The sequence below is a fragment of the Poecilia reticulata genome, linkage group LG19, assembly GCF_000633615.1.
Source record: "Poecilia reticulata strain Guanapo linkage group LG19, Guppy_female_1.0+MT, whole genome shotgun sequence".
NCBI classification, from domain to species: Eukaryota; Metazoa; Chordata; class Actinopteri; order Cyprinodontiformes; family Poeciliidae; genus Poecilia; species Poecilia reticulata.
In genome coordinates, this window is record NC_024349.1 from 16528522 (window position 1) to 16554081 (window position 25560).

General features: G+C 37.8%; 1 protein-coding gene across 27 annotated transcripts in view; it reads left to right on the forward strand.

The window, feature by feature from the left end:
• The window catches only part of LOC103481688 (ankyrin-3-like), a 136534-nt gene that overhangs the window by 14227 nt on the left and 96747 nt on the right, over positions 1-25560 (forward strand). For 10 of the 27 annotated variants that reach the window (XM_008437337.2, XM_008437346.2, XM_008437339.2 and 7 more), the window contains exon 1: positions 21453-22233. The exons of 1 other annotated variant lie outside the window; for it this stretch is intronic. In XM_008437337.2, coding sequence (XP_008435559.1) covers positions 22114-22233 — 120 coding nt within the window. In that variant the 5' untranslated portion in view covers positions 21453-22113. Of the gene's footprint in view, positions 1-820; positions 1177-21452; positions 22234-25560 lie in introns of those variants that run through there. 16 more of the 27 variants (XM_008437352.2, XM_008437357.2, XM_008437355.2 and 13 more) reach the window with 4 other exon arrangements.

Consider the following 25560-nt stretch of genomic DNA (forward strand, 5'->3'; position numbering starts at 1 on the left):
AGAATTTATGCCATTAGTGGAAATTGAGGCTCATAGACACTCTCCATCTAGTTTGATTGAGCTAGGTTTATCCTAGTAACATCATTTCTCCATGCATATTTGCGCAAGGTTCACTGAAGTTCCATTGTTATGTTTCTGTCAGTTGAAAGTGGAAATCAGTATAGAACTGATTGAAAATTAATTAGGTTAATTTTATGGATTTAACATAAATTGAGAGATTTGATAGTGTACAAGGCGATTTCCAGTTGGACGTAGCACTCACCTGTGCCCTGTCTTCTTTTTTTTTCCCATCCCCGAATAGTTGTTTTTCTGACTTTTACAAAAAACCCAAAAAAGTTTCCTGTTGTGAAAACGTTGGCCAATTATTCGGCATATCCATCTTAATGTGCAGTTGGATACAACAATATAATGTCTTTATTTTTTATTTTTTGTCACTAAAACACTTAAAAAAACATTAAGATTATCTTTTATACCATACAAATACATTAAGAAATCTGTCTGTTACATGTAAATGTTTAAATGATAGAGGAATAATATATGTGTATATATATATCATATTTTGTTCCTATTCTAACTGTAAAAATTGCTCAGATATCTGGCCCATGCCTGTTATTGGGTTTATATTAAATCTGTTTCTTAGATTTTCCGTTTTGTTTTTTGCTGTTTTTTTTTTTACTTTTTCAAGAGGTTTGTAAGAGGCACACAGACACAAACAACCTGTAGATGAGCTGGCAATGATTGCTATTAATACTCAAGCCCCCATGCTGTAGCTTGTTGCTGCTCTGATCTCACTTGTGGAGCGTGTGGGAGGCGACCACAGGTAGAGAAGCGAACTGGACGAGAAAAAAAGAGAGAGGGAACAGAGGCAAAGGGAAAGAGCCAGAATGTGCATCTCTCCATCGCTTCAGCCTCTGAGCCTCGCTGGCTCCTCTCCTCATGCTCAGAGTGGGTTTGTGTGTGAAAGTGGGTGTGAGCGGCTGAGCGAGTTGTTCTCTGCGCGCTTCCAGAGTGGCCGCCACTCCACCCGTCCACTCATTCATGTTGGATTAACAAAAACAGCCTTTTTGGACCTGACGCACACAGCTGTTTGGGCTTCTCACAGCTGCCGGGATGAGTGAGGAAGCTAAAGAGAAATCCACAGGGAAGTCGGCTCACCGCAAGAAGAAGGGAAAGAAGGTAAAAGACGCTCAGAGCTTTTGTAAACAGCACGGAGTCACTGCTGGGGTTAAAACAGAAATCAACATAGTAAGTCAGAGAATGGACAGTAGGACAAAAGACGTTTTAAAATGGTTGGTTATTAAGCCTTTTGTTCTCGGGAGATGAATTTTCACCACCTTGTTGATGAGTGGCAGCTCTTGCTTTTGTTGCTTCAGTGAGTGATTTGATGACATGATAATTTGATGTGCCTTATCTTAGCAAAACCATTTTAGTTTTTTTTTTTTTTTTTAGTTTTTAAGTATTATTTTTTTGTGTGCCGGGTGGCTTGAGTTGATTGTTGAGGTAGACAGGAAAGAAGTGAATACATTTTTTTTTCTGCTTTGTTGAATATTAAAATCATCTTGTGTATTAAATCAACTTGATCTGTGGTCATTATTGTCGGTGTGTGGTGAACAGAATAATAAAAGAATAAATGTAGGGAGGAGGATATTTGAGGATCAGATGAGTCAGGATGAGGGAACAATGACGAGGATTGAAAAGAGGGATAGCGGTGGGATTGGTGGCGATGGAGGACTGAAGATTATAAAGCAGGACAGGATGTAAAAAAAGAGAAGAGAGATGTGAGGTCACAAGTGTCAGTTTTTCTTTTTCTGTGTTCTGTGACGTCTGTGCCACGAGCTCATCCACATTGGTCCAGTACAGCATCGATTAGATTAGACGCAAACACTTAAAATGCCTTCTCAYCACCTGCTTAGCAAAGACATTTGGATTTATAGGGTCATTTATAGGCAGGTTGAATATCTGAGTGAGTGTGTCTGCGGCTTTTACCATCGATGCAACCTATGAGGAATGTCTTAGAGACATTTTCTGGTATTGTTACAGAGGTCTTTGTCATGGAACACCTAAAAGTATTTCTTTTAGTAGCAGAAAGCAACTGGTTTCTTTTAAAACATTGCAATGATTCTGTTATATGCACTTTTTTAATAATTTTTTACAGGGAGCAGCTGTTTTGATATTGCCTTAGAGGCCTTAGAGGTTCTGTGGCCAGTTTCTATGACCTATTTTGAAGTTTTCTGTTTTATAGCCGTTTTATGTCATGAATGACACCTTGTGTACAACAAGTTGGGCGGCAGAATTTGTTTGAGGTTCTACCCCTTTTCTTAATGGTGAGTAGGGAAAACAGAGAGTAACTTTGCTTGGAAACTAAAATAGAGCCGTGTTCAGTGCCATAAATCTTACTTTTATAATGCTGTGGTCATAAAAACGCCTCTCTGATAGATGCAGCTAATAACCTGCTTGGTGATTGTCACAAAACAACAATTCCACAGTGTAAAGCTCTTTTATTTAACTCAAGATGATTTTACAGTTTTTAATGTCGTATCGATGTTCGTGAACATAATGATGGCATAAGTTTCTGTGAACATTTTCTGACTCTTTATAGTGGGTTTGTTTTAATATTGAAATTAAAACAACACATTTTTGCCATTTGCCAAAAAAAGGTGTGCATATGGTTGTGGGTAAAAAGTTAAAATGCTTCTTATTTTTGTCTTGTACAGTGTGTAGTCTTTTAACAGGTTTTTGCTGGAGACATGCTGGCTAAGCACCATCTAGTCTGTGGGATCCAGTTTTATGTAAAGTCAGCTGTTCTTGGTTATTACCCTGCAGATATTCTCTATAGTCTTCTTTATTTTGCTATGTAACAAGTTACTTTTTTTCCTCCGCGTGGATAATGAAGGTAACCTTTACTGACCAAGATTTACTTTGTCTTTTGATGTTGCTATAGTATGTTCATGTTGAGGAGCCCTTTCAGTACTTGTTTTGTTGTTGTTTTGCTGGTGTAACAAAGGTTCACTTTGTGTACTGGTAATGAGAAAAAAGGATAAAAAGAAAATGTATCTTTAGAGAAATTACCAGGAAAAAAGACGGTTTAAAATGGTTATGGAGCAAGAGAGTGGGAGGTGGGGCTGGAGAATGAGGTAAAAATGATGAACAGTTTTATTTTCTGTTTTGATTAACATTATCATAATCAATCTGCTTTAGATTACTGTATGAGGAATTTTATCAGCCTCTTGAATTAAATCAATTCTCCTAATTACCTTCTAAAAACTAATGTGAGCAATGATTTTTTTTCTTAACATGGAGCTTGCTTTTTGTTTAAATTAAATAAAGGGATGAAGAGGTTTTGCATATTTTTTGAAAATATGATTTATCTACGCAACATCAATCATTATAGTAATAATCAAAGTGATGTCGATTTTTGATGACAATTTACACAAAGAAACAAAAAAAAAGAAGCTGAAAACTATTTCGGTTAGTTAAAATGCTGCATACTGTACATCTCCTTAGAATTTGGTAAAATTGCCTTAAACTGTAGTGCAATCGTTTGCTCAAATTTTTTCCCAATCCTACTGAGAGGACTGTTATAACTTAGTCAGATTGGTAATCCGCCTTTCTTGCACACACCATTTTTAGCTCTAGACTGAATCTGAAAATTTTCATTGAGAGCTGCACCCATTTTTACTAAATTTTTTTTACTTTTTGGCTGATGCATTGAGATGTTGCTTCAAAATGTCCACATAGTCTGTCCTCAATATGCCACTTATTTATGAGGTGCACCAGTCCTTTCTGCAACAACACATTGTGGTGCTGCCTTGTCTGTATTTTCTATATGGGACGGTGTTCTCAGGCCTGTAAGCTTTATTCTTTTTTCTTCAACGTCACAGTGGTCTCACAGAAATTCACCTTCATTGTAGCATAAGCCACGTCTCCAACAACTAAGGTCGCTGAGAGCATTTGCAAATTGTAATCCAAGTTTTATGCTTCTTTTGGAGTAATGTCTTCTTCCACTCAAAAACGCTCAAAAAAGTTACGTTTTCAGATATAATTAATCCTGTTAATCCTGACTGACCTAATACAGAAACAGTTGGTCTGATTTCATGTAACACAGTGAGAAAAAATTGTCTAAACTTCTGGTTTCGACTGAACATCCAAATAAAGCATTTTTTGATTATAAGAGCTTAGCAAAGTTATCATATCTAGGATCAAATGTTACTTTTACCAGATCTAATGTTGTGGCATGAGCATTTTGCAAACCTTGGTGGAAGTAACTGCACAAGTATGAAAGATCATATCAGGGTTTTTTTAATTTTTTTTTTATGCATCTCAGATCCCAATATAAAATGTAATAGCGTTCTCACTTAGGACACTGGAGTCATCCCTCTGGTAGTAGAGGCTAAAACAATGCTTTGAGTATCTTGATTTGTAAAATTTCCCAAATGCAGGAAAACTTGGAGCATGTCACAGTTTTAGGAGGAAGTATAGGGAACATAAGTAAGAAGGAGGAATGTAATGACAAACTGGAGGGACAGGAGTTCAGATAAAAAAGCTCACGATTCTGATGCAAGCTGCAGTCTTGACTGATGAGAGATGACTGTTGTGTTGCTGTGATTCTGCGGAGAAGAGACAGTTGGCGGTGATGTGAGAGAAAAGGAGAGGCTGAAGAAAAACGGATAAAAAAAGAAAAATACAGATTTTATTTACGTCAAAGAACAAAAAAAAATGAACAGGTCTGTTTTAGGAAATAAGCGTTAGGCCAGATAAAGACATGGATAGGCAGGAAAAGGGAAGAAGGCTATTAAAAGGGTAAAAAAAAAACAAGATGAAGACGAGGAAGATGTAAAGCCATGTGTAAAAACAAAAAAGGGGGGAGGAGAGTGTTTTGCTTTTGCAAGAATTGCCTTCAGTGTTCTACTTGTTGCTAGGGACACATGTGAAAATGGTGTGGGTAACATGCTGAATGAGTAATCTGGGAAGATCCAAGGACTATCACACACCATTAAAGCGGCAAAGTGAGTGCTGTGTTGTGGGAGTTAAAGGTGAGAATTATGCAAGCAGCAGAGATGCTCAGTGAGAGACGACCAAGATAAAGCCTATGTGCCAGTTAGCAAATTGTCATCTGAGTTTAGAGGAGATTAATATATGCTATTTCAACTACTATTGATTTCTGAGTAACAACAGTTTTTTCTGTTTACATTTATAGTCATTTTAAGTTATCCAAGAGTAGATCTGTTCAATTGTATGCTTCGTGCTCTGAGTGATGTCATGCTTTATCATTCATTTTACATTGCCAAGGTAGTCGGACTTGTTCTTGTCAGTTTCTTCATTGTTTATTTTGCAGTCGTTGAACACTGAACAAATTAAAGCTGTGTTGGTTTTACATGTTTGGCCAAGCTTGTGAAGTTATTGGCGTACTTAAAAGTGCTACACTGGTGCAGAGTTAGAAAATAAATTTGTAATTCAGTACATTTGTGTCTGTGTTTAAAAAAAAAAAAAAAAAAGAAACATTTTAAGTTAAGTCACCACAGTTTTTCTGTATAGGATCGGTATTGGTCGATACTGAACCTGAGATATCTGTATCGATATTATCATTTTATTCTGTATTTTTAAATCTTACTTTTTTATCATATCTGAGGATTTTTGTTGCATGTTTGACTGATTTTGTAAGGTAATTTTCTCTTGCTTGTGGAGAAGAGTAAGACAATAGTAAGACTCATGCCATGTTCTGATGAGTCATTACCGAATATAAAAGGGACACAAGTAAGGTACTTTTTTATTTTTGACACCTAAAATCATAACGGATCTTAAACCTAAGATAAAAATGGTTCAGTTTAGTTATTTAAAGATTAAAAGTAAGCACTGCTGCTTACTTTTTGCAAAGCAGCAATGCTACAAACGTCTCCATCATGCAGCCCTGGAAGATGTGTATAATCCACACTTAGGTTTCTTATATTTAATATTTTATGTCAAGCTTTTTGCTCAAAAATGAAGTCCTACCAAGAGTGAAACAAATCAGATTCTTCTTAGAGTAACCTGTCCAATTCACCTGGGAAATACAAGTGCTCTGTTTTGTTTTAAGCCCTGCGACTGTGACAGAAATGGAAGTCAAGGAAGGGGGTGTGAGTTTAACATGGGGGATCTAAGAGCTTAGTAGGTGTGTTAATGGATGTAACTATGACAACCAAAGACCCACTGGGAGAGGGAGGAAGTCGTAGAAAAAGCATGGAGAGGTGGGAAGTTAGTCATCAGGTAGAGAGAAGAGTTAAATAGCAACTGGGTTTACAGTAAAAAATACTTTACATTAGGTTCAACAGTGGCCACCATAAATGCCTCTCTGACTGAACTGCATGAACTCAAGGCTTCAAACTGATATGAGCTGCAGTACTGCGGCTTCATCATATACACATACAACTTGGTATGCAGTTTTACATTTCTTCAGTGTAACTTTAGGCCCGTCTGTCTGAAATGTGTAACTAAAGACAGAAGAATGGCGTGAACGACGTCTTGCTAGAAATACCTCAGCGGTGCGTTGGATGRGAGATGCCAAATGCTGCATTAGCCGATCATTGAAAACTAATTTGCAGTAAAAGACAAATGCTAATTGATGCCTATACTGCTGTAAAAGACAAATGCTAATTGATGCCTGTACTGCTGTAAAAGACAAATGCTAATTGATGCCTATACATGGTAGAAAAAGTCTACACACCCCAGTTGAAGTGGCAGGTTTTTGGATGTAAAAAATGATGCTATAATAAATCATTTCAGTTTTTTTCTAAATTGAATGTGATATATATCTTGCAATTAACTAAAACAATCTGTCTGGATAAAGAACTAGATAAAGAAGTACAATAAAATATATAGCAGTCCTTATTGGATTCTATCAACAGTTCCTCATTTTCATAATTTCCTAATGCCATGATTTTACAATGAATGAATTCATATGTTTCAGTCACCCCCCACCCCCTTRCCCTCTGTCCACAGTTGTATATAATCAAGCACCTAAGCATGCAAACTGCTTTTAYTAACATTTGTGAAGGAATGGGTCAACCTCAGAAGGTCACTGAATCCCACCATGGTGCTRTGATAGGACGCTACCTATCCAATGAGTTCATAAATGCTTGACTAATAAATATTCTATAGTCAAATGTTAGGTTGGTCATGTGACCTTCTGATGTTTGAGAACTGTGTGAGGAGAGCTTGGGTTTCTATAGCACCAAGTGCGTTGCAAAKCGCTGAATGTAGTGTTGTAACTCGAGCTGCCACTGGACTCTAGAACGGCTAAGGCGTGTCCAGCTAGTTATGTCTGGTATTCCAATGAACAATTTTTGTTACTTCAGCCTGCCAATGTATTTTAGACAATTTTATGCTATCAAATATGTGGGACAGTTTGGGCTTGTCCACTTTCTCTTCCGGCATAATTTCATATCAGAGAGTAGAGAGAGGTTAATAAAGGCGTGGATGGATTGAGTTTGCCATGAAGCAGCTYGAACCACCTTATCTAACAAAATCAACTGCAGTGATTTTGTGAGTGAGAACTGCGAACTCGGCACTTTTTCAGTAAGTAAAGGTTGGGTCACATCGTATTAAAATAAATAGCGGGATGTCACTAAGTGTTCAAGTCAGACAAACAAGTGACTATGTTAAATATTTGGAATTGATTAAGAACATTTGAGATCAATTGTATCTGCTGGGTTAGCAGTGAAATTAGAAACATTCAGGTTTTGTTATTTTAAGATGAAAGCTTCATTATCAATAGATTTGCAGCCTTATGATCTGCTCTACAGCGTTGCCTTGCAGTCCGATCCGCTGAGGCAAGCAGCACATGCATACTCAGTCAGTGTTTTTGTGTTGCTTTATTCAGAGAAGTGGACTTTCCTTATGTAACAAGACTGCCCACGTTCATCATACTCAGCCCACACCCTCTCTAATGTCAATACCGTCGATGCTTTCAACAAGAATCAAGTGTTTGCTCCTGAACAGAGGAAATCTGATTAATCCAAACCCTTTTCTGAAATTATTTTAATCATTTTGATTACAGCTGATCTTTCACTTTCAATATATAAGCACATGATGGAAAGAAACACCATTTGAGAGTTTTAAATTGAGTACTTTGCATTTTTAATAATTAAAAAAAAACAATTTGACTATTGTTTAAGTAATAAATATATAGGGGAATCTGTTAYATGCAAATTTTACATACTTAWTAYTATATTTATAATATTCTATAAACCGGTAAAGGCCAGAGTATTAACAATGGGGTGTATTTCTTTTGAACCTAAAGAAATCGCTGATTTAAATTCAATTTGATTCAGTTAATTTGAGGGTTAAGTGCCTTTAAGAAAAAAAAAAAAATCTAAGTCTAAAAATGTTACCTTAATTTTTTTAATTATAATTTTTAAAGATAATTATATTTAGTAATTTTCATTTAATTTCCTACTTTTAGTTGTTTATATGTTTTCCATTTTGTTCCTCTATGKGTCTCYTTGTTTCATGTTTATTCATCTTGACAATGATGCCTTTATATAACCTTGAAGTTTCTATCACTAAAATGAATTCAAATCACTTGAGTTCAATTCACTTTAACTTGCTTCGATTCAGTTGAGTAAATTGTTCATCTAAATTCAACCAAATAATTTTATATTCAATTCATTTAAACGTTATTAATCTGAAATAACAGTTATGTATTATAGGGGCCTTTYATGCTGTAATTATTATGTCTTACAAGAGTGACTACAGAAAGGTATGGCCAGGGGCAGAAATGATCTCCTGTCGGGGTCAAAGGCAACTATATGTTGTGCTCTGTTCAGCCTCGGTGTTATCTTTTGAAATCCACCTGACTTGACTTCTCCACAACTGAATTGGRTGCTGTAAAATCTGYAAGGTAAGCACRGTCCTAAGATTCTATAAATATTTTCACAYTGAATGTGGGCAACCTGTTCTTTGTTTACAGTCTACTCACTGGAAACCGTGTATTTATTTTCATAATGAATAAACCACTGTTAATAGAACTGGTCTGAAGTATTGTTCAGACATGCATACTGATCAGTCCAAAGGCAAATTACTGTCTATGTTGTAAAGACAAAAGGCATATTTGATGAGGAATCATGCATACCTGGTATGCATCACAGCGGATTCTGATGGCTGAACCGTAGAGGCGCAAGCAAAATAACAGAGTTGGCCTGCGGTTGAACCACAAGACATTTAGGTTCCAACATCCTAGTGGCAAGGGAGTTGTGCAAGAGGGAGAGGAATCTTGGACTAAATACCACGGTGTAATCCCAGTAGGAATGCCCGGTGCACAACGTTTCAGGAGCTGGCTACACCTCGTGCGCAGATAACGATTCCTGTTGAGGCAGACATTACCAGAGACACCCGATCAGCCCTTAAACACCAAGCGACTTGTGGAGTTTGGCCAGGTTCTTCTGCTGGGGTTGAGTTGCAGGTTCTTTTCTAAAGCAGGATGTCTGTGGCCGCAGACCGTAACTTTAAACCGATCAGATGTCCATTGAAAAATTCTCCTGGCTTGCTTAGAAAGTCGGCAATGTTACCCTCCAGTCACGCCCTTGGCAAGTTGTAAACTATAGTCGCACCAAAGTGACTGCATTTACGAGAAAGGCTTTTTGTCTGTGGATGACTATTGGTGCTTTCCAAAATATTCAGGAAAAGATAATTACCTGACTTTTGTGTGTCCTGCTGCAGATTTTGTTTCTTTCAGTAAGAATGCATTCATGTGCTTTGTCTCCTAAAATAATTTAACCAAGCAGTATGTTTGGTTTTGTTATTTAGAAATGGGTAATTCTTTTATTTTTAGCACTGATGCATTTCATTTGGACTTTTCCTTTAGACAACCCTCTGAACAAATTGATCCATAGCCTTTCAGCAAACTCCAATGTCCAATCATTTGTTCGATACAGACTTTTACAATGGATGCAATAAGATAAGGCAATACTTACACATACTATTATAATTTTAAAATGATCTTGTTATAGAAACACCAAACATGAGTAAATGTTATTTCCTACGTTTCTACTATCAGACTTTCAGACATGACAGTAGAAAGGAAAACAAATGGACTTTTTTGTAAAAAAGCAAATGAACACATGTGCCTCCTTTTAACTTGGATGTTGTGCATTTATCTATCAGACACCATCCAAACTGTCTTCGTCTGGGCTATTCCAAACAGTTTAAAGGTATAATGATCATGCATTATCTAAACATCAAAAATGATGTTTGTTTACCTGTACAAAAAATTAATTGCTTCTTAACATTTCCTAAAGATCGTTTGAACCACTTACCTTTTCTAAGCATTTAAGGAGGGATTGGAAACAAAACCACACATTTAAAATGTGATGATCAAATCTGTTTCACAATAAATATAGAGAAAAACGATAACACCTAAGTTTTCTGCAGTGGTGATTGGAAAGGTGCATGGAAAATTGTTTAGTTAAGCAAGAAATATGGCTGACTCAGGTAGTTTGCATTTTAACCCTAATCCACATTCATCATTCAGTGATCTCCCACCTTCCTTGTTTATTCCCTGCGTAGTTACTAGAGCGGTATACACCACGGACAATAGAGACAGTATAATGAAGCTGGTGATATTCTTTGGGGGTGAGAGTCGCTGCCACTGTGGTCCTTTGGAGCCAACATATTGTGATTTTGCTGAGGCAGCCATGGAGCAGAATGCTGCGCTTGGCTCAGTTTCAGTTTCTTCACAGGAACAGGACTGAACCCAGTTCTCATAACGTGGTTGCTTCAGCGTGCGCGTTTTTTTTTTTTCTTCCTGCCTCCTCAGTCATAAACACATGCATAAAAGCAAAGAGGAGGTTGTTTTATGTGATAAGGTGAAAGGAAAAGCATAGAAAGAGAAACGGGAGTGATTTATGGTCTGGAATTGATGATTTAATATAGACTGCTGTGTTTGCCTTAATCAGCAGCTGACTGAGAACCAGGACTGCTGAGGTTTTTTTTTAGTTTTTTTTTTTTATCTTTATTAGATCTCTGCTTTAATCAACTCCTAATCTGTACAGCATCCATTTGCAATATGTAATCATACTCCTCTTAATAAATCATCAGGTTTAATAAAAGTCAGTTAGCAACCAATTTTGTCTTTTAAATCTGTGTTTATTTAGCATTAGTGTTAAACCATGATAGGATTACTGTTTTACTTACACAAATCTTAGTTTTATTGAAACTGAGACAAAATTTTTGCCTCAATTTAATTATTAGGGGAGTTTTTATGACAGTTTGTTTAGCTGAATTTATCAGAGTAAATGGGACTCGATGTAAATATTTTTCAGATTCTTATTAAAAATTTTAAACGGTCTTTCTGATGATACATTCAATCCTACATCGGATGTAAAAATGTAGAAAGAATCAAAGGGTGTGTAAATACTTTTGCAAAGCCTTGTCTATAAGCTGTAGTGTAGTTTGGAGGGGAATCATACATGCCGTTACATTTTTGCGTCAGTAAAACATTCAGCTCGGAGTTATTTACACGGGTAATTCCCAAGACTCGTTTCAGTATATCTAAAGGCAAACACACAGCTGTAGCTTTAATGTTCAGTGTGGAGACGTTGTAGCTGTTAGACGAGCAATAAATCCCGTCAACTATTGCTGATAGAAGCTTCCATTAATGTTACTCCTTGTAAGGGAAAGTAAAATCTGCACAAACGCCATACAGGGGAAGAATTAGTTTAATGTTGAAGGGACTGACTAAGCAGCAGCAGCAGTTTGAGAAGGAGCCATGGTTTGCAGAAAAGCTTGCAAAGTGTTGGCTATAGATCACTGATGAAAACCTGCAATGGGGAAGCTCTGAAATAGCTAAACACTAAATGTGTTTCTTCTTTGCTGCAGTGTGTAGCACTGCAACATCTTTTTTTTTTTAATTCTTGGCCTAAGAGGCTGGAATAGAACAAAGAATAATCAGTTTGGAATAATTTTGAAGTTTCACTTGAAAACCATGGCAGAAAGCTGTTCCTTATGACACACTATGTTAGAGAAACGTACAAGTTTATGTTCCTCTGAGATGCTCCTGAGACGATTTGAAATCCTCTTCAAATTTCCTGAAAAGAAATATGCAGCGTTCAAACTTGCAAACGTGTAAGAGACCTTTGCAGTGTGCTAAAGTGCAGCTCTCTAATATCGCAGGCTTTTGAATTATTGATTGATCATAAGACAAGTGGTTCCGTCTATGGTCTCGGAGTACAAAAAACCCGTTTCTAATTCGCCTCTTTCAGATCAAAAGCTTTATTTAAGACAGGCTGCCGGCCTTCTGAAAAAATGCGAGCTGTAATTGAAAGAAATATGACTTTTGTCAAATTAAATACTGTCAACCTGTCATGTAAAAATGTTGCCTGTATTTCTGAGATGGAGTTGTCATTGAAGTCAAGAAAAGCTGTCAGACAGTGGTCGGATCACGCTGATGTGACTGTCACCATGGCGACAGGAGACTAAGAGGATGATGTAATCGTTTTCTTTGTATTTAGCTGTTGAACTCACAGTAGGTGACCTCGAAAGTGAACTCAGCTCACAATCATTAAGATTTTTGTCATGTTCTTCCCAAATGATATTTCACCCATAGAGCTAATGCGGCAAACATCATCATAACTGAAAAACAAAACAAAACAAAACAAAAAAGAAAACGGGATCTTAGACTGCATCGTTACAGTTGATTTGGCGATCTGAACTGGACTGAAAGAAGTCTTGCTAGCTTGCAGCGATACATACAAGAAATAGGGGACCAGAGCCTCTAGTGGTGCCTAGACAATGAAACTAAAGTTAAAAAAAAAAAGGCTAAAATGCTGACAAATATGTTATAGGTTAGAAATGGATACACATAGAAGTTAGAATGCTGAACCAGGCCTCCATTTTCTACAATTTATATACTAATGAAAATACTGCAGCACATCAAGCTGAAACAGGAAGTTAGAAAAGTAGTCTCTTAAAACTACCATGGTCTATTACTTTTAAAGTCAGGCAAATATTCTTGGAGTTGTTAATGATTAACTCATAGATTTATTTTTGCCATTTGGCAACAATTTTCTGCTTATTTCTCTAATTGTTATTTTAGTTTTCCACGTGGGTTTGGCTGAAAATGTTTTAGAAAGTAGCCAATATGTACAGATTCTGATGTGAGTGAGTGATGTCCTGTCATTGTTTGAAACATCTTTCTGCTAATAAAGTATTTCTGCTAGAAAGTATTGTCTACTAGACTTATCATTATTTGTTGTCTCCAGACAACAACATCAAAAAATGTTAATTTCCAGTTTATGACTTGGGAATTGGAAGCAAATTTGGAATTTTAAAGAAATCTCTGTAACCCGAACCTCAAAATTCACTGCTAATAATTTCTGAGAGAAACTGTGAAAATAAACATTTTAATTGTTAATTGCATAAGAGTGCATTGTACCTTTGTAAGGGAGTATGTTGGAAAGGCACAAAACGATGATAACAGCTTGTGAGCTGCCGGTGACGACCAAAAGTGCTTCCGGTTAATTTTATCATAATCAGTCCCATCACGGCACTCTACCACGAGCCGACAGCGCAGTGGGCAAACAGAAAAATCCAGACACTTGATGTGCTTGTGCAGTGTGACTTGTGAACAGCACAAACAGAGCACTTACTGAACATCATCAAAGAAGCAAGCCCTTTCCTGTTTTGGTCTGTTTTTTTTTCTGTGGAAGTCAGGCATGTATCAGCACAAAAACAGCCCACATGTACAATAAAATGTAATTACAGTCCTAGCACAAATAAACGCAACACATCATATTTCTGTGCTGACATGAGAAGCCTTCAATTTATAAATATGACCTTGTAACATTTATTTGTTTATTTTTTTACTATTTGAACTCTTTTAACTTCCATTGAGAAATATCTGGTCAAAACACTCAGACGTGGGCCATATTTGGCTTTTACAAAGTGGACCTGGACTTCTTATACGGGACCCACTTCTTTTGACTAAATATAACCCATATCAGAAAAGTGAGTTAGGTCCACTACGTTCCCCTTCTACAAAGTGACAAAAAGATTAAACACAAATCTGAAAATGTCTGGGCATCTCCATTTTTCTGTCATAACTTACTTTCCCGCTATTCAATTTCAGTGTTTATCGTCTCTTACGCCTCGCTTTGCTGCATCCTTTCCCAGTGGCCACATGCCTCCTACTTGATGTGTGGCCATGACAGGCTGCCAGGGTGTCGCTGCCAGGGTCGCTTGCCTGGTTCTACTGAGCATGCCCAGCAGAGTTAGGTCAGGATACCCATCCTGAAGTGGCTGCGTCCTGCTGGTTTCCAGTATGCTCTCTGTGTGTGTGTGCGCGCGAGTGTGTGCCTTCTGTGTAGGGGAACTTGGAAAGGATACATTCTCTGAGTGTGTGTGCGTATTAGGATGACTCGCTCTCTTAAATGGAAAGTTCATGACTAATTAACCTTGATGATGCCAGCGAGGGCTGAGGATTGGGGAAGACAAACATAAGTTGAGTGTATCGATGAGAAGAATGACTCAGATTTATGAGGATTTGGTCTTCAAAGGCAACCAAATGAAGTTGCAATGTCATTTCCATCATCAAAGGAATTTCTCATAATCCCTGGATCCACTTTTGGTCTTGTTTTTTCATGAATCATGTTGGTGCTTCTGCAGTTCTGAGAAGCTTAAAATATTTATTGTATTGTGTCATGTCTCATATTAAAGCTGAACACAAATCTTTACTGTCTGCAAGAGAACCCGGTATACTTGCAGAAATAACTAAGTTTATATAATTTTTTCATTCTTAGGTGGTTTGTGGTTGTAAAACCCACAAATTGTGTATTAGCAAACCATTTAGTCCAGGCTATTTTAGCACATGTCAGTATTAATCTAAGGAATAATCTTATTTATAACTTTTTACAAAGGGAAGTGTTGGAAATTTTCTATGAAAAAAATATTTATCTTAACAAAATAGTCAGTCTTCGAAGAAATCCTGCATATTGTTTTTATCTGTCAGTTTAACATTTTGGGTTTAAAAGGTAGAAAGAAAATTTAGTTCGTCAGTTATGATGTTAAAATATATAATCCCAGCAGTTCAGAGGCTACAAACATAAAGTTGTCGTGCAGCATAATATTTATTCTTCCACTCAGAATCATCTTCACCTGCAGAATAATTATTAATTTCACAATTTTTGAGCTTCCAACTAACATTAAATAAACAACAGAAAATCCTGTTCATTGAACATACATTGGAAAGAGACACAAAGTTGTCTATAAGTAAGTCCATATCAGAGTAGATTCCAATCCATGAATGCACGTAGACTTTTGATATGAGATTGTGTCTAGACTCATATCAAAACATCCCACCAGGCGCCGTGGTCTTCATTAATCGGAAACAGAAGTTTGGCTCCACCAGACGCCTTCGGAGAGCTGGCAGCGGCCACCATGTATAATTGTGAGAAAGAAATGCCTTGTGGGGGGGAAATGTGAGTTAGGACCCAATAAAGCTCAAGTGTTTCCTTGATTTAACTTTAAAACTAATCTTTAAAAGCCCACATCCAGCTGAATCTCATACAAAGAGTATAAAGTAAAGAAAAAGCAAGTCAGCTTCATAAGTTGTTTTGTTGAATTTCACATTGAAATTCAACAAAACAAGATTGAAAACAATTTTATATATATAATATAATTTTATGAATCTATATATTTTTGTTCATTTGTCTTAGAACATTTGGAGGAATTGTCGACCATAACAAATAAAAACTTTTTTGCATCACTGCCACTAACTGGTATGTTGATTTTGGCCTTTAAAGAGTTGTTAAAGTTTGTCAGCGAGCCCAGGTGTTAGGCTCGTGGTTCCCGGTCTTTCAGTTGTCGTTCAAAAATTTGCTGAAGCCCGTCTCTGTTAGTTTGTACTCAAATTTGTGTGTCCATAGCTTTCCCTATCATACAAGCACTCCTATGCATGATGTGATATCTCTTTTGATTGTAATTGTGTTTATTGTTAATTGTTTCAGACCTTTGACTTTGTCCAGGAATCTGATTTGAACGTTTAAGAAAAGTAGTTCAGTATGACCAGCGATGCCGCTAGGACGCTTGGTCCTATTGGGATTGTGAAAGTGCACCTCTAGATGCAACACCACCTCTGTTATTTTTGCTAGACCCCCCCACCCCCCATCCCTTTAAATTCAGATTTTATCGAATGTTGTAGACAAATGTTACATCCTGGAAAGTTCAGAACCACACAATTCTTCTGTAGGATCTATCTATTGCTGTGGAGAGATACAAAATTGGGAGGGGTGCGATGCGGTTCGGTGTGGCCCTGGCACAGCGGAGGGACGCACAGCTTGGAGCTATTTGTGGCTGGTGTATCCTGTTGCCAAGGAGACAGCTGGCAGAGTGCCAGCAGGAGACCAAAGCTGACCCCCAGACAGACACACAGACAGAAAGACAGACACAGATAAATACATTTGACTTCAGTTTAAACCCCTCTGCATAGATGGTAAGTACGTAGATGTAAAAAGGTTTTGCATTTTCCACTTACTGTATGTTATTTGTTTTGATTTGGAAATACTTAAAATTGGGGTTGATTTAATGCTCCTGATTTTTTTTAATGCAAAACCTTTAACAAAGCAAATGTTATTTACTTCTAACTTTCACAAGCACACCGTAATACCTTCACCCTGTGGGGTTAATCCTTCATCTGCCCAGGTTGATTACAATCCGTCAGAGATATCTCAGGGGTAATTTTTTATTTTTTTTAATCCCTTTAAAGTAGTGGTGCCCAACCCTGGTACCAGGGCCCACTGTTCTGCATGTTTTAGATGTTTCCCTGATGCTGCATACCAGATGTAATGAATAAGCGATTAACAGGCTTCTACAGCAGTTGCAAGCATGTAAAGCCCATAGTGCCATCTTTTCAGTTAGCTGTCCTAAAACATGCAGGACAGTGGACCCTGAAGGTTAGGGACCACTGCAGTAAAGCATATTTAATTGAGTTATTTTAATTGGTTTGACACAGTACTTTTACTTGATGATCACTCGCAGGCAACTGATAAAACCATGTGGTTTTCTAAAATTTAGTTTATTTGATCTTTTTTCATAGAGCATGCCTAAAAAAATCCAAAAAGAAAGCAGCTCAGGGAGTTGAAATACCAGGTGTAATTCTGCTACCACTACTATAACTACTACACTGATTGGTTGCTCCTCCACAAGTGGAGATAAGGCAGATTGTGGATGCTACCTTTTGCATTAGCACTGTGTGTTATTCATATTAAGGTGGATCTGTTTTTAGGTTATTTGCAAAGAAATGTTTCCATTTGCTTTGAAACTTGAGCAAAGCTAGACTTTAGTTTTCATGCAGGAGGCATCTCCGCTATGACCTCCATTACAGCAAAAGTCTCAATTTTTACTGGGCACCCAGACACTGACTCTGTGTGCTCCAGTCTGCCTGAAGCCCACCTGGCCTTAGCCATCATGTAACAGTTGCTTAAACATTACAGAGTGCATTTTGTTGTTTCTTGTGCCTTTATCTAATCTAGGCCTGTTTGGTGAGCTGTTCATCAAGTATCTGGTTTCTGCTTTGTGTGTGGAGAGTGAGAGTGGAAAAAAAAAACAGGGAGTGAGAGTGACAGAGACATGAAGACATCAGACAGCTGAAAGAGAGAGGCCATGTTATGAGGAAGTGGAGATTTCGTTTTGACGTGGCAGTCCTGCGTCACAGGAAAGAATTGTGCTTTAGTAGAAGCTAGAGTTTTAGTATTTGACYGACTGAGCCACAGTTCCACTCAGTAGTTTAAATAGAATCATCATTGGCTTCAATGTTTTATCAATGTAACTGCAAAATTATAAGATTTAAAGGATTTAATGTGTTTTGCTTTTCTAAAATAGACACTCTGGCTGAAATATACACGCAGTAATTGGCTGAATGTCTTTTTTGGAAGTTGCACCTTGATACTCTTCTTGGTAGAAGTAAGAATAGCTCATGTAAAGGAACTGGAACTCCCTTCAAAACCAGTCTGTTTGAGATGATCACATTCATCTGGTTCCAAGGTCCAGCCATTTATTTGACATGAAGCTTAAATATATAGGAGTAGACTGTTGTATTAAATCTGTCTTTTGAAATACGGTGCAACAATATCTTTGGTTTGTGTTCTTTGGTTTGACAGTGTCACCTTTACTCCTCTAAATATATTTACAATAAGTTTGGTGCGGTCTTTGCCTCTTTTGTGGTCAGCAGTTTTGGAGCATGTCTATGTAAAACTGGCTTGAATGTAGACATAAACCCAAGCTTTCGTACAAGTTTTTATCCTGGTACAGTTGAGTGTTGAAATTTTAACAGACTCTGACCTCAAAGGTCTGATTGATTCTGTGTTTAAAAAGAAGGGCTTGTTTCTGTATTTTTTTTTTCTTTATATTTACAAATGTAAATGTACATTTAATGACTAAGTGCCAAACAGTGAGTCTCTTAAAATCTACGGATATTAAAATATTCTATATTCTGGTATTTAAGTTTCTTTTTCACGCAAAAGAGAAAAAAATCACATTAGGGAAAAACCAGGAACCAGAGGGAAGCATTACATTAAAGAGTGAGCACAGTATCGGCCTCAAAACTTCATGAAGAAAGGAAATCATGAAAGTGCTTCTTTATTTATCTTTGTTCTGGTGCCTCTTAGTGACCACAAAAAGTATTGCATCCTTAAACCATTAAACGACATTATCGCGATGCTGCACCGACACACCGATTTGAGTCCAACTTTCAGCAATAGGACAGACAAATAAGGCTTAAATGATAAATCCGAATATCATTAGGTTAAAATGATATTCGGTCCGTCACTGTCAGCTAATTTCTCATTTCCTTTTATTTATGCCCCTGCTATTTACACCGACTCTGCTGGGATTTGAAGGCTGAGCTATATCTGCATGCATGCTAATTAATTCTTATCCCAGCATGGACAGAACAGATGGGGCCTCAGGTTTTGCCAGCATTTGATTGTGTTGAATTCTGTGGAAGAGTGCGGGACACACACACACACACACAAATGTAGGTTTATTTGCTTCATCAGTAGAGGGAGCCAAACACCGCAGGAAAATCCCTGTGCATGTAAACGGGAAGAGTTATTCTTCATCATCTAGATTTATTCCTCTTTCTTCCTAAGAATGATCGTTGTTAGTAGGCCGATCATTTTATTTTGGGTTGAAAGAGAGAGGGAAAAGGAGAGAACGATAAATCATGCAAACGGACATTATTGAACTTGTTTTAATTTATTATGCAATTAATTGATGTATTTCTTATTGCAACAGGCATAATTGTTTGGAAGATAATTTTTTAAAAAGTTTTCTGAGAATTTGGTTGCTGCTTAAAGAAAAACAAACAAAAAAACATCTTATTCATCCATCATCTTCCACCAAGATCAGGTCATAGTAGAAACAAATCCACGAGCAAAACTCAGACTTCTCTTTCTCCGGCATCACTCTTCTGCTCCTTCTCTCTTTGCCTCCCCAGGCTCTGATGGATCTATGTAGTTCCTCTGATAACTTTTTGGCCTTGTCGAGTGTCTCCCGACAGTGAGATGTGGCACGATCAGATGACTGAATCATCTACTCCAAGCAAATGAGGAGGAATCATTTGTGTCTCCCTCAGGTTGAAACAGTTCATCTTTTTCGGAAGTAACGTTGCTCTTTAAGCGTTAGAAGCCAGTAAGACACATCCGTCCGTAACGTGATAAGCTGCAGCGTCTCTGGTTGAAGCGCCACTTGGTTCGCTGACGGTCGTGGCTCGCGGCAAGCTGTCGTTTAGAATAAAAGCACAAAGACTTAAAAGATTGATGCAGAAAGTCCCAGAAAGGAAACCGGCAGATGACGGAGGAATACGTACAGAAGAAATTAGGCCGACATTTCTGCTGCTGACCCACATCAAGAGCATGGGGAGCATCAGAACATTTTCCCTAGTGCTGTTCCTGGTTTCAGTGAGCAGATATGCTGACTAAAACATCCTGAAAAAAAAAAAAAAAACACGATATACTTCCTCATGAGTTGTTGCAGTAGCTTTAAGTATCTGATCCATGTTGAAAGGAATCACCTGACGTTAATACCAGTTTTTATGAAAGATAGGAGGCCTTTAAAGGGCTGGTTCGTCTAACTCGTAAGCTCCTTTTACAGATGGACATAATGAGGGATTAGTAGTAAATCCCAGCTGAAACCACAGCCTGACAGATGATTTATTATGTTGCACTAAGTGAAGTTTGTGATTAGCCTCGGGCGACACTGTTGAACAGAAATTTCCACCCAATTTCTTTTTCAAGTGCCTTGCAGTTATTACATCCATTAGACGCTAAAAGACAAAATTTGAAGAAGAAAAAAATGTTTCTAATGATTGTTAAAGTGCAGCTCGGATTACACATAGTTACAGAGGAAAAATGGTTCCTGACAGCAATCAAGTGAAACCTGTAACTTTTTTTTTTTTTTTAAAGTTTGCAGGCTATCAAAGCGTTAGCTTTCAGTTATTTTAGCTGATACATGGTGGTGATTTTGCAGCTCATTCAGTGGAGTCATTAGCGTCTGTATGTCTTCTTTTTTCTAGTTTGCTCATTGTTCTTAATAGAAATGCCATTTAATATGACTATTAATGCCATTTAATATGACTATTAAATGGCATTTAATAGTCATATTAAATTGAAACATACTTTTCATGTTTCAAAAGTATTCAATTACATGTTAAATTATGAGAAACCTTACTCTTACTCTAATCTTTTAGATAAATGCCTGTCTTTTATACCAGACAGCCAATTGTGTCTTTTACAAACCAAAACAGCCAATAGAAAGCCTCAGAAGCTGTCAGGTGTTCATTTTCTACCCTTGTTTTTATTTCCATTGAGCTCAGTGAAGTTCTAAAACAACAATGTTTTATTAATTTGATCTTTGGTTTGAAGCTCACAAAATTTACTTTAATTCCACAGGTTTGGATGTTAAGATAAAAACAACTCGGGTCATTGCAGTGTAAATGGCAAAAACATTTAGCATTAGTTTATTCGTTTTTATTATGAAAGCTAATTTTCTTTGTGTACTTCTGTTTTTGGTTTACATATTTTAAAATAATTTTAATTATTACTGATTGAGGTGGTCGCGGTTGGGGGTTTTATTCATTTGTAGCTTGGTCATGGTGTTAAAAGTAAGAATTCAATGGGATCAGGCTGAGAAACAAGTTTTATAACAGGACCATCATGGATGCACACACGGAGCAGGCTGCGATACGGGCGGGCCCCCGCTGTGTGCTTGTCCTGTATGTTCTCAGTGTGACGTTTCATCCTCCCTTTATTCCATCCTTATCTCTTAAACATAGCCAGCTGGTACTAGGCAGAGGTATTCATCCAGTCCATCCTTTCTTTTCTTTCCTGCTGTCCCAGCTGCTCTCTCTACCTCTCTCTCTCTGCCCCTCCTTTAACCTCCCCCCCTTCCTCCCCCTCTCTTCTCATCCTCCTATCTCAGCCTCCCATCCACTGTCATTTCCCCGCTGTCCCGACTAGACGTGGTGGACTGCGCGTGTGCGGCTGCGTGTACACAGAGGATGGCTTGCTGCTCAGGTGCAGGTGGCAGACTCGGGGAACCAGTCAAGCGGGCAACATTATTTTTCTATTTACCCAGACAGCAGGACATTTTGTTGGGGTAGGAGCTGGAGCTTCAACCTCTTTTTTGGACCTGCCACCTTGGAGCTCTTTTAGTGTTCCTGCAAATGAGCTATTTTCACACCTTTTTCTTCTGCAAAAAGAAGGCAATTTTAGTTGTTTTAAAATAATAATTTTTTTAATATTTTCAATTGCTTTCTGCATGTAAAGCAGTGGAAGGAGATTCCTTTTCTAAAGTGGGATTTGAAGGAGGCGAAACAGGAATGTGCCACGGTTCTGCTTCAATCTGGATCACAGCATCGGCAGTGTGAATAGCTGCGGAGGAAGAAAGAAGAGCTCTATAAAGAGGGAAATTTTAAAAGTCCCTCCCAGACAATCATCCTCCTGCACACCTGTGAGGGCTCCTCCTCTGGGAAAAAGGAGGACAAGAAACTAATTAGGAGCTAAGAAAAAAAAACAAGCAAAAAAGGGTAAAGTCCATCTCTTCTACCCCCTGCTTCCCACCTGTCTGGATTAACTGGGCTGGATCACCATGGCGCATGCCGCCTCGCAGCTGAAGAAAAAGGCGGATGAGAATCTTGCTGCTGCGGAGGAGGAGAAGGAGAAAGAGAGAAAGAGGGCAAGAAAGCGATCACGTGAAGTCAAGAAAAAGGTAAAGAGATTTGCAAAGAGAAGAATGGAGTGAAGTGATTGAGGGATTGGGGGTTTGGGGGGCAGCTTTAGTCTGGCTGAGCCCAGGAGCCTCTCTTTTGTCATGATACAGCCTCCTCTCTCAGACGCACACAATCCTACATGCACATGCATTGAGATGAGAGGGGGCAGTCCCAGTGGGAATACTCAGGAGGGTGGATGGGTGGCTGAAAACGACAGAAAGATGGATGAGCAGAGAGCACGCACAGCAGGGGAAATAAACAACCAAACGGAAACCAATATGAAAGGAGTTGCTCAGACAGCTGAGCTATAAAACATCTGGAACTTATAGATTTACCCCTTTTTTCAACATCGATTATTTATGCTAGCAGGGCTGCCATAGTGTCTCCCAGCTTTTAATTTTTTTTCCTCTAATGCCCGCTTTCGGGTTGGCTTCAGAGAACCTCACAGTTCCTTTTTTTTTTTTTTTTTGCGATGAGAACGTATGTGATTTTAGAGGAGAGAGCAGTACGTATCAGCAGAACGCCACAGCGCTCACGCCCTGCAGTTAGGCGTGGGCCGCTCTCGGTGCGTTTGCGTGCAAGGCCCTGTTTGTGCAAGGACAAAAGTTTAGGCTTGATCTTTGACACAGAGAAACACCTACATGCTGGTCAATAGGTCGGACTTGAAATCAATAACGTCTCTGCCTGCAGTGACGGTTTCGTCTGGGTGTGAGCGTTTCAGCTGAGGCCGACATTAATGAAGGCGTCAGTCTTTGAATAACTTTGTTGACCTTTGGGTTTGTTTATCTAGCTACAGTTGTGTCGGGGATTAACATCCCGCGGTCATGCGCGCACACTGAAATTTGGGCTTGTTTGTTTTGGGTGGACCTGTTTGAGGTCGTCATTGGCTTAGCGTTACCCACCTGTTATTAGGCGTTAATGCTGTGACCTCAAAAATCAAGGTTAAGGTGGATGGGGCGCAGATGGACACGCTGCAAGGAACTATTATTTACATTTATCAGAAAGAAATAAGTAGCTTTGATCAGGACAAATAGAGCCCAAGCTCTTGAGTTCATAAGATAACACTATGAAACTTTATAATATAAGATGTAATTCGTATTTTATCATTACCTTGATATCTCAAGATAATGATACTGTTATCGCAATATTTTTTTTCTCCTGATCTAACACAATATGATTTGAACCCTAAATATGCTTAAAAATTCAAAATCAAATTTCTTTAGATCAGCACCATTATCATAAAAACTGTTTGAGATCTTTGTCTCTCAATGTAACAACAAAAACTTGAGATGTTGATTGTTTTATATCAAAATATAATTAAGATCTTTGCATCTTTATATGACTAAAAAAATGTTGAAACCTACGCCTGGCAGTTTAAAACAAATATTACAGCAGAATAAGTTTAAATCTTTACATTTAAATACAACATTACATTTTGAAAGCTCAAAACTTTGACCTCTCAATATAAGAAGACAAATGTTAAACCTATTTTCACAACAAAATCCACTCGAGATTGTTGTTTCTTGGTTTACTGTAAGGAAAACCAAGGAAAACCAAGGAACAAGGAACGATATTGAGATGAACTAACTCCATCTCAATATCGACACTCCTAAATATTTAGGAGTGTCATATTAGCTTATCTTTGTATCTTTTATACAATATATTTTTTATTTGATATATCAAATAAACAAAAATCTTTAAAAAAAAACCTGTTTATAATACTGTTCTTATAAAATCTTAATTCAAATTTTAACCACATAATCAAAAATAATAATTTTCTTTACAATAACAACTGCCTTTGTCTCGATGTTTTAGTTATGTTTTGTGAAGCATTTTTTCCACTTCCTTTTGTTCTTCAGCCATATGGGTTGCACACCTGCAGGGTGGCATGCAGATTTTTTGCTGCTCAGGCACAAACAAGTCATCGTAGGCTTCCAGTTTGATGATCTACTTTAAATTGTGGGGATGCTGATAAAGGGACAACGCAAAAGGAGCTCACAGACTGCTAAAGCAAAGAGAAGACTGAATGCGGTTCTCTCTTGCGAGGAACATTCATCAGTGTCATCGGAGTAGCTGGTGATCCATACAGATCTTCCAGGGAAAAACCAGGCTGCATCAGTTAAGGATTCAAGCAAAAATATCGAGGTGTTCTGTACAAGCAGTGCAGTTTCTGTCAGACTTATTAGGGCTATGTTCATCTTAATGTTTATGTAGAAAATGGCCAACTTTACCTTTAATAAGTTTATTCATCAGGGTACTTCTATTAATCAGACATGTCCAAACAAAACAGCTATGTCTGGTTCTGCTTGTTTTTGTTCAGCAATTCCTCCAGGCTAACAACAACAAAAAAAAGGCAAATGAAAAACATAAAAACAGTTAAATAAGTGAAACATGGTGACCAGAAACATGAGGCACTGCAGTGCTAAATGACATTCCTTTCACGTTGACTCTGACTCACGCAGATTGAAAGTAAACATCATCAGCAGCCGTTTCTCTGGTTGTTATAACTAACTCCATCTCAATATCGATACAGATTTATAACCAAAACATGTATGTAGGTAAATGGGGCAGGAATGTTGTGCAGCATAAAAGGGGTGAGAGCATATGTGCATGAACAGAAAATGAGCCAGTACAGAAATAAATAGCAACCAGACAGCATAAGAAACATCATTCGAAATCAAAGTGTATTGTTTGACCTTGATTTCTGCCTCTTTACATTCAAGGCAACAGGTAAGGCATATGTTGTTGCTATAGTAGGGAAAAAAAAAATGGTGAGGTGACATCAGCAGTTTTACCGTGCTTGTAGCGTAACGTTGTGGAGAGCATATCGTCTATCCCTGGCTCATTCAAGGTAAATCTATATCGCTGTCTGCCCAGGGCCAGTTCTTGGCACCAGAGAGCAAAAAATATCCTCCCTCTCCTCGGATCACATCTCCTCAATTATGGGCCTTTTCTTTGCCTCACCTGACTTGGTTTCACCCATCCTATCCAGTCTAGCCTTTTTTTTTCTTCTTTTTAACCTATGGCGAAGAAAATATCTCTTGCTCAGGCAGATATGTTACAGTTCTGGAAAATTTCAGATAACATAAATACGTATAGGCAGAATAAAGGGTTGTGAGTGTTTTAGGTAAAAGGACAATGTTGTTACAAGTAGGCTAACTGTTTTTTTTCTTGATAAATTGATCCTTTTTTAGCTGACAGCATATTCTCAGTGACCTCACGATATCTGTTCAAAAATCAATATTCATTTTTACAGCTTTAATTATACAGCAAGAGTGTAGATATGATTAGATTAGCTTACTGTGGCTTTGTAATGTTTATATATA